The sequence below is a fragment of the Taurulus bubalis genome (genome assembly GCF_910589615.1).
Source record: "Taurulus bubalis genome assembly, chromosome: 2".
In the NCBI taxonomy this organism is placed as follows: Eukaryota; Metazoa; Chordata; class Actinopteri; order Perciformes; family Cottidae; genus Taurulus; species Taurulus bubalis.
In genome coordinates, this window is record NC_136590.1 from 9,373,054 (window position 1) to 9,382,300 (window position 9,247).

Sequence of the window (9,247 nt, forward strand, 5' to 3'; positions counted from 1 at the left end):
GCGTGGACAGCAGATGGAGTAAACCGTGCCATCAAGTGGAAAATAGACCTGTTGTGTTGTGACAGAGGCAAGTTACAATATAGTCTGCCAATCGGAGCACAGGAGGAAACTGTAAGAGGGATTTTTAACACGTACAAATAAGGGGAAGTATTAACTCTTATTGTGCATTCACTGCATAAAGTGTTAACAACACCATAGATATATTTATTTTCACAATCTGCCCAACGAGTCAGACATTAGATTCAATCTGAGAGAAAAAGGTTCCTTGCCTTTTTGTTTTCATCAGCCTGACACTGTTGCCTGACATATTTAACATTGTAGACTATCACTGTAGTGTGGACGTCATGTAGCCTCTCAAACAGCAGAATCACGACAGACACATATCCTGACTCACTGCTGCCACCTTGTGTCACTCTGAGTCACAACATGTATGTGCATTGAAGAGGTGAACCCCGTCTTTAACTTCCCCTCTGCAACGCTTTGACAGTATACCCTCCTATGCTCGGCAATCAAGGGAATTGTAGGAATTTAAGGAATCCTGTTATTCACGATAGGGAGACAAATCATTCTCATTTTAATTGATTAAGAAGAAGGAGGCATGGGTCATTATTTTTGATCAGTTTTATATATCAAATTTGTCAAGAACACATGAAAAAAATTACTTGAAGATTTTTTTTCTGTCTTCAAGCTTCATATTCAATACTTGTGACCTCCACCACTCCACATTAAATAAAGTGTCTTCTTCAATGTCGTTATAAAAGTCAGTGAGATTTTTGCTATTAGTTACATTCATTCAGTAATGGGGGTTGATTTTTTAATTTCTTTTTTGCACCAGAGAAATCTATATATTTTAAAAACTATTTAAAAAATGTAAATGAATAAAAAAATAGAAAAAGACCACTGGTATCGGATGGGTACTTTCAGATTGAAGTATTGGAACCGGCATTAGGAGAGAAAAAGTGTGATTGCACATCCTAATGTTACATCACAGCAGATATATATAGTAGAAAAGTGACAACAATAATTTCTGATGCTATTTTGCAATTTATTAATTCTTATGTATATCATTAATATACTGTATTACTGGGCAACAGCATATCAGTACAGGATTATTATTATGTTGTTCATCATGTCAAAGATTTAATGGAAACAGTCATTATAAATTCCGATTTCAAACAAATACTACGCTATACAAAAATGCAATACGAATGAAAGGATTGCTTTAACAACATTACAAGAACATTTCTAAACATTTTCCCACTAATCTCTGGTGGCTTTGAGCCATGCAGATAGTTTTGATGGAACTATGAGCAACAAAACTGGGAAACAGTTTTAATTTGAAAGCAGTTAAAAACGGTAGACCATGAGTTCAGTGGGATAATCTGAAAGACAAACGTTTCTGGAACGTTTCTGGAAGACAAACGGTCAGTATCACGAACTAAATTGCATTCACCTTCATTGTATTGTAGCGGCAGCAGAAGCTCAGTAGTGAAGATAATGAAATCCTGGACACACAAAACCAAAAGTGAGAAAATGTTTTTGCTCGATTTGGGTGAATTTATCCTTTTAACTGGCACATACATGCAAAATGAAATGTTTAATTAAACTCAAACATTATTTTGTAATGTTTCGAAATGAAACATAGATAATATTTTTTCTTAAAATGTCATATACAAAGTAAACAATGTACTTTGTGTTAAAAAACAACAAAGCAATACTCTACTTTAGTTCGATCTTCTTTTCTATAAAGCCACATTATAACAACATGATTAACTGATAGTGCAGTGACATCTTTTAGACATGAGGCAGCAATTCTTAAAACAAACTACATGGCTTTTTTCAGTCATTTTTAGACGTAAACATTATTGTCATCTTTGATCTCATTCCAATGAGGTTTTTTGCCCAAATTATTTTTAAACTTGAGTGTAAAACATCCAGGTCTTCTTGGATTATCTTGACATTCCCTAGAGCCGCTCACATGCACATATGATGCAGCTGAGAGTGACTGCTTTGATGAAGAAACCTATCACAAAGGAAAGTAAATATTAATTACATATGATTGTCACCTTTATTTGCAGCAAACAGACTTAATTCAATTTGCGTTTTGGATATAAACACGTCAGAAGCTCGTATATACTGCTCTTGTTGCCTACCTGTCTGCACTTGACAGATAGATAGCCTTCTGGCTATATCTGGAGATTGATAAAGGGAGCAAAACCCAGCACATCCTGAAGAAGCACCAGAGCCCTCTGTAAAGGCGGCTCAACATCTATCACCACATCGCGCTTGCGTAGAGGATCCAGACTCGACTCTGTCACATTGTGGCAGTGATTCACCTTCAGGGACTGCAGCTTCGGGCAGTACTCTGCAAGAGTCCTGTGAGCACAGCATGCAGAGGATATTATGGATGGGCGCACAAGTGAGATGGTGCATGTATAAGTGTGGGCAGGGGTGGCACAAATTTAGCTGGATTACACTTGAAAATAAGATATGACATACTTGATGGACTGGTTCCTGACCCGCAGGCAACCTGTCAGGTCCAGCTGCTCCAGGCCCCTGCAGTTCTTGGCCACCTCCTCCACCGACTCGTCAGTGACGTTGGCGTTGACTGCCAAAGATAGAGACCTCATCTTCAAACACTTCTTGGCCAGGTAGCAGATGGCGTCGTCCTTGAGCTGGCGGCAGGCAGTGAGGTCGATCGACCGCAGCCCCCCGCAGTGGTCCGCCAGGCTGCGCAGGGACAGGCTGTCCACCCACTCGCAGTGCGCCAGGCCGAGGTGCTGGAGGTGCATGCAGCTCAAGGACACCGCCACCAGGGAGTGGCGGGTGAGCGAAACACACCCGCTCATGTCCACTCTCTGCAGGTGCTGGTTCTGGCCAATAACTGGCAGCAGCTCCTTGTCCGTCACCCAGCTTGAACAGCTCTGAAGATGCAGGCTGTGGAGAACTTTGTTGTCTTTCAACATGGAGCAAAACGCTTCCTTGGAAATGGATGGTCCAATCTGTAAAGATCACAAGAGAGCAGATAGCAGACTTCCATCACCATACATCTCAACATATATATTTACAGACTATTCAAACTCTAACTTGTCAGGACTTACCAAGGACAGATCAAAAGTCCTGCAGTTGGCTAGATACACCTGGATGAGGCTGTGAAACTGCTTGCTCACCCTCTGCAGACTGACAAGGTGTTGCAGTGGCAAATGGCATAAAACATGTGGAACCAGGACATCCTCCCAGGGCAAGTCCAAAAGATGGCATCTGCTGAAGAAGTGCAACCTTGTTTTACTGCTGAACTTTGACACTGCATTCAAAGCTCAAAACAATCAGAAACACTACATATTAAGATACATCTTAGGAAGCAAGAATACAGTAAATATGATATGGCAAATCAGCCATGTCGCGGGGATATATGTATATATAATTCAAGTTAGCAGCCATAAATGAATAGGTGCAACGACAACCAGCTACATCCTCCAGTGACTTGGTTGTTGTCGCTATCGCTGTTAGCTGAGGAGCTAGCCTGTCGGGGCCACTAAACCAGCTGCTTTTTAAACGCAAAACTCCAGTTTTCAAAGGCACTCACGTTCGCATCTTGTCCTCTTCATTCATTCTGACTCAACTTTGTTATGCGGAGTTTTTAGGGACGCGTTGCTCTTCACATAGGTGCCAAAATAACGTATTTTCCTTTAGCATCTTGCAACCGTTTAAGGTGTAACCCAAACCCAGTGCTGCATTCAGGGACCATCAGAAGACTTTAAACCAAGATTGGAATGGCACATTAACTATCCAAAAACGTAATAAATGCTGCCAAGTTTGGCATTACCGGAAGATAAAAGACAATCATGTGTGGTAAAAGTGACGAACCCACAAATATATGTTCGTATTATTACCTTGTATGCTGATATCTCTATTTAAGCTTTACAAAATTGCCCAATTTTGCACCACTGGACTTTCTAACCATAAAACAACAGCTACCCTATCGCCACCCTTTTATTCAGTACATTATTGTCGTTTATGATTAAAACTATGCTTCTTAAATGTCAGAGACGTGGTGTTTAGGGGACTTGGGTCTAATATAATTATGGATTTACGCGTTTACGAGTAATATAAACGCAGCAGTTGTAATTTTCCGGGTTTACGTCAATGATCATGCTAAAGCAATTTACATATTTGTTATACGATTAGAAAATAACTGAAATGATTTATCGATACCTGATATACTCCTATAATCATACAGTTGACAATATTTTTTGGTTTCATGTTGATTTTTCTTTAAACTCCTTTATTAACAATAAAAAACAATATTAGATGTACATGAAACAAATTAACTAATTCCAATGATCTTATTATACATATATAAGTAAATATAAATATGTACAAAATACTGTGCCTATTTTTCTGTGCAGTAACTTTAGACTGTGATTTCAGACTATAAATTCTTGAATGGTATTCTTAATGTTATGTATTCTTTCTGAAAGTGTGATTTCTAAAGAGAAAGGGATGCAACCAAAATAAGCGTGACCCATATATGTTTGATTTGAATCTTTAATTTCCCAAAGCCAATTAGCTGTCACCACATTAGCAGCCTATTTTCCTGGAACACGTGTGCTGAACAAATGGCCATCCTGCCAGCTCACCTCTGCCCAGGAGAACAATGAAGTCAGTCATGCTGAACAATTGCTGACCCATGAGTTATGTTTCAGTGAATGAGATGAGCCAACAGGATAGCCGAGTGAATACTCACTCTTGACTGACTACAATCCCATATACAAGCTAAAGTACAAGCATGGCGTATAAATCAATCTATGATTTCTCTGTTGAGACCCTGGATGGACAGCCGGTTCCGCTCAGTAACTACAGGGGTAAAGTGCTTCTCATCATCAACGTTGCCACCTTCTGAGGGTCAACAATAGAGGAGGTAATATTCTACAAAGAGCAATGATTGATTGCAGTCAGATCACATTATCTCATCACACATCTCCTGTGCGGTCATTTTTTATTTTAGCCCTCTGATTTTGTGTCCTGTTCCCTCAGTACCACCGACTGAATGCACTGATGGAAATGTTTGGTGACCTCAACTTCACTGTCCTAGGATTCCCCAGCAACCAATTTGGTCTTCAGTCACCTGGTGGGTACATGAATGCTTTTGAAATGTGACAGAGATAACATATTATTTACCTGGTGTGCAAGAGGAATACTGTACTTTAGTAGTGTGCCTAAGAACAACATAGAGGTATACGTGTACATTAAGGGATTTATAATGTATGCTATTTTATACTATGGTTTATATGCTTGACACCACTACATTTAATTTACAGCTATATTCTACAACATTTGACATAGAAAAACACATGAGAAGCTTATAAAATCCAATACATTGTTAAAGATGACTGATGATTTCAAAACCCTTTGGCTTGTGACCCCTTACAAAATGTGATTCTGGTAGAATACTTCTTCCACTACTGACCCTATACATAATTGGTTTGTCTGATGTACATGCTATGTGGTAAACATTTGACATGTTATTTTGAAGTTATTAATACACACAGGTTTTCCTGAAGCAAAAGTTGTAAACTCATTAGTAATACAATATTGTACTTATATCTTTTCAGAAGGGAATCATGAAACCCTCAACGTTCTTAAGTATGTGAGACCTGGTGGTGGGTTTGTGCCAAAGTTCCCTGTCTTTGGGAAGGTTGAGGTGAATGGATTGAATGAAGAACCTCTTTTCACCTATCTAAAGGTAGTGTTTTTGTTTTTTACGAAGTATGTGAATTTATAAGATTGGTTAATTATTTGTTTTATTCATAGAGTATATTTGTACTGTCACAGGAATTGTTGCCATTTGTGAACCCTGTTATTGGAGATATGAAGAAATTCTACTGGTCCCCAATCAATGTCAATGACATTCGGTGGAATTTTGAGAAGTTCCTAATTATGGCAGATGGCATGCCCTTCAAAAGGTGAAGTTATACATTATAGACTGCACGCTAGAAACCAAATCAGCCCTTCATTAGGTCATACATAATAGTGGCGCTAATGTTTTCCCTTTACTGCAGGTATGAACTTCATTGCCCCATTGAGAATGTGGAGAAGGACATAGCAGGTCTTCTCTGACGGATTTTCTTCAATTTGTCACCGGTGGCAGAGTGACGATCCCCCAGTAAATGCACTCGTGCACCTGAGCTGGATCTGATGAGAAGAGGAACAGGCCTCGGGGCTTCAGTGCATTCACTCTGAGAACCAGTTCCCTTCAGCTACTGAGGAGTTTGCATGTCACTGTCACATTTACTCTAATATGATGGTGTCTGTTATTCAAACATAAATATAAATGAATAAACTAGCTTTAAAATAAATGTTCTAGTAGTTGCTTTTGTTGTACCATTATTGCTTTTGTTAAAATGTGGAATGGCTCACGCAGCAACTCAATTTGTTAATATGTTTAGTATGGAATGGTCCTTAAGCCGACCCTTACTTCAGATATTGCGCATGCGTGCTTCCTAGTCTGCCGGAGTCGGACAGCAGCAGCCAGTAAACATGGCTGGAATTGGTTTCCGACGGTGGGCCCAGGCTCTCGCTAAAGGAAAAGGTCCTGGTATTTCAGCTCTTTTGTCGGGATCTAGAGCAGGTCAGTAATGTTATAGCTTTCGTTCTGATCATTTTCTGTTTAGATACTTGTCAGAGTTTTAAGTTTAAAGCCTCGAATGAACGTAACCTTGACATGCTAACGTTTACTTGCGCTAGCTGAGCAGCTACTGCTGTTTTGAATGAGTGTGAAGCTCCTTACACATCCACTGATTGAATTTACTTCATGCTTACTTGCTATCGTGTTTCGTAACTTCTAAATTGTTTCTTCAAAATGGTTTGTGTGTCAGCCTCTGGTACGTCAAAGGGTGGTCTACCTAGTTCCTACCCGACGTCCCCAGAGGAGAAAGCTGCTGCTGCAAAGAAGTACAACATGAGGGTTGAGGACTATGAGCCATATCCCGACAAGGGCGAGGGGTGAGCTGTATCATTTTTTTAAAAGCCCGTCATTCATACTAGTTTAAAACGCTCTTGGTCTCTCTGCTGTTATGAAAAGTAATGTTCAGCTCAGAATTGTTATGCTTGCCTGAAACATCACAACTACATCACATGAATCACCAGTAATAAAGTCAGTATATGTCATGTTTAACTAACTGCCATCGTTGTGTTTTTGTAGCTTTGGTGATTATCCAAAGTTACCAGACAGATCTCAGCATGATAGAGACCCCTGGTACAAGTGGGACCACCCTGACTTGAGAAGGAACTGGGGAGAGCCGGTAAGATAACAATCACTTGTTGTGATATCAGGTGCAGATGTGCAACCCATATAGTGACAAGACATTGCATCACATGGACTGGTTCCACCAAATGTAATGACTTTCAACATGCAATCATGTTATTATTGCTCATTTTTATTGCTCTTGTTATTATTGCTCTTTCTGGTATGTTTTGCTTACCAAAACTGACAGCATACTTGTGACCCATGAATGAGCCTTGTAACAAATACAATAGGAATTTCTAAGTGACAGCCATAAGTGAAACCTGCCCCCATATGCAATCTACATGTAATCAAGGCTCTCAAATTGCTTCTGTAAAATGAGCCCCAGAAATACCAAATATATGTTTGTTGTAATTTGGAAACAATGTCCCACTCTGTACTTATCTTGGTACCAATTGTTTTAAAATGTGAAGGAATGTTTTAATATACCCCTAACAATAATGTTTAATGTTATGTATATTTATATTGTATTGCTACTGTACTAAAGAGACGTCGCACATACATTATATTGTATGATTTCTGAAGATTGTGCATTCATTATTTTGTCTAGAATGAGCAGCTGCACCATTGTAGCTTTAGATTTTGACAGTTGTATAGATAACAGCGTACAAACACATTACTTAAGTGTACAGTATATAATTCCTCTTTATAGACACAATTATTTTTGGACAGTATTCGGATCAGCTTGATTGTACAGACTCCAGTCAAGACCGTGCTTCTGTACAATCCTAAATTCACTTAGATGACAACATGAATGGTTATTAAAGTATATACATTACAGTACAATAATTACCATTAATCGGTGATTGTTCTCTCTCTTTAGATGCACTGGAATTTTGACATGTTCATCAGGAACCGTGTGGATACATCTCCCAGTCCCGTGGATTGGCCCACAATGTGCAAACAACTGTTTGGTTTCATCGGGTTCATGCTGTTTATGTTCTACGTTGGGCAGAAATTCCCATCTTATCAACCTATTGTAAGTACTTACTAATGCTTCGGTTTATTTATCTCTACTACATTATATTATATATATAAAACACGCTGGCTTGCATAGTGCAAACAGTGACCGAATGCAGTAGGAAATCCTGGTATTTTTGGCTTAATGCATTTGACATGCTATGTACTAACTAGGACATACTAAATCTTGTTCTGGCATAATAAATAGTATGGTAGTAAAGGTATTAGATTGCACAGCTAGTGTTTATTACACTTAAAGTTGCTATAATAAGTAACTCTCTGACTTGGTTATATTAATTGAAATGAAGGACCTTTTTGCTCTATATAATCAATCCTGACAGTCTCCATTATCAGTTTTGGAATTACTCCATTTAGCTTGTGAGTACGTTTATTCAATGTAAGCAAGAATGTTGTAATGTTAAATATTGAAATATATGTTTTGCACTTTATTTTAATGTAATTTCTTTTTAGTGCTGTGCCACCTGTAGTTTAGATGATTTTTGATTTGTTTTCTGTTTTTAATAACATGCACATTTTCAATAAAAGCATTGTTCTGTCTTCTAGGCACCGAAACAGTATCCCTATAACAACCTGTACTTGGAGAAAGGAGGAGATCCGGAAAAACAACCAGAGGAAGTCAAAAATTACAAAATCTAATGACTACAATCTGACTCTACTTGTGTATATACATATTTCTCTCAAGAATAAAGACTTGTATTAAGTTACATTCCTCAATGTGTTGCTGTTGTTTTGTGTATAGAAAGACTGTCAACCTGCCAAATAGCTTACAACTAAAATGATTGAATTTTGTCTGACTAGTCATAAAGAACATGTTCACAAATCTTTGATCCCTCGTTATAATCCAAGCTACATAGAATTTACAAAAATAAATGTTGGGTCAATGGTAACGTCTGGGTTACCTTAGGCCACGTCCAATGACGCGAAATGTCCGTGTCGGCCACCGTAGCTCAATGACAACAC

At 38.7% G+C, this 9,247-nt stretch overlaps 3 protein-coding genes across 3 annotated transcripts; 2 read left to right on the forward strand and 1 right to left on the reverse strand.

Annotated features, from left to right (window-relative positions):
- Positions 1–717: 717 nt before the first annotated feature.
- fbxl15 (F-box and leucine-rich repeat protein 15) lies at positions 718–3,719 on the reverse strand. The gene is made up of 5 exons (XM_079237677.1): positions 3,587–3,719; positions 3,102–3,261; positions 2,500–3,002; positions 2,154–2,376; positions 718–2,023 (listed from the first exon to the last, which is right to left on the reverse strand). The coding sequence occupies exons 1-4, from the start codon at positions 3,610–3,612 to the stop codon at positions 2,187–2,189; spliced, it is 879 nt and encodes a 292-aa protein (XP_079093803.1). The 5' UTR covers positions 3,613–3,719; the 3' UTR covers positions 718–2,023; positions 2,154–2,186.
- Positions 3,720–4,789: 1,070 nt separating this feature from the next.
- Positions 4,790–6,120, forward strand: gpx9 (glutathione peroxidase 9; the record flags this gene model as incomplete). The annotated part of the gene is made up of 5 exons (XM_079234258.1): positions 4,790–4,921; positions 5,038–5,131; positions 5,616–5,746; positions 5,836–5,966; positions 6,063–6,120. The coding sequence occupies 5 exons, from the start codon at positions 4,790–4,792 to the stop codon at positions 6,118–6,120; spliced, it is 546 nt and encodes a 181-aa protein (XP_079090384.1).
- A 400-nt stretch (positions 6,121–6,520) lies between these two features.
- On the forward strand, positions 6,521–9,001 carry ndufb8 (NADH:ubiquinone oxidoreductase subunit B8). Its single transcript, XM_079214566.1, has 5 exons — positions 6,521–6,631; positions 6,879–7,005; positions 7,205–7,304; positions 8,130–8,285; positions 8,831–9,001. The coding sequence occupies exons 1-5, from the start codon at positions 6,541–6,543 to the stop codon at positions 8,921–8,923; spliced, it is 567 nt and encodes a 188-aa protein (XP_079070692.1). The 5' UTR covers positions 6,521–6,540; the 3' UTR covers positions 8,924–9,001.
- Positions 9,002–9,247: the final 246 nt, after the last annotated feature.

What these genes read in the sequence shown, in the direction of transcription:
- fbxl15 (XM_079237677.1), bottom strand. Translation starts at nt 3,612, where the DNA reads ATGAATGAAGAGGACAAGATGCGAAC. An exon ending in GGACTTTTGATCTGTCCTTG is followed by an intron (nt 3,003 to 3,101) that starts GTAAGTCCTGAC and finishes TGATCTTTACAG; the next exon opens with ATTGGACCATCCATTTCCAA. An exon ending in GTCAGGAACCAGTCCATCAA is followed by an intron (nt 2,377 to 2,499) that starts GTATGTCATATC and finishes CTGTGCTCACAG; the next exon opens with GACTCTTGCAGAGTACTGCC.
- ndufb8 (XM_079214566.1), top strand. Translation starts at nt 6,541, where the DNA reads ATGGCTGGAATTGGTTTCCGACGGTGGGCCCAGGCTCTCGCTAAAGGA. An exon ending in TTTGTCGGGATCTAGAGCAG is followed by an intron (nt 6,632 to 6,878) that starts GTCAGTAATGTT and finishes TTTGTGTGTCAG; the next exon opens with CCTCTGGTACGTCAAAGGGT. An exon ending in TCCCATCTTATCAACCTATT is followed by an intron (nt 8,286 to 8,830) that starts GTAAGTACTTAC and finishes TCTGTCTTCTAG; the next exon opens with GCACCGAAACAGTATCCCTA.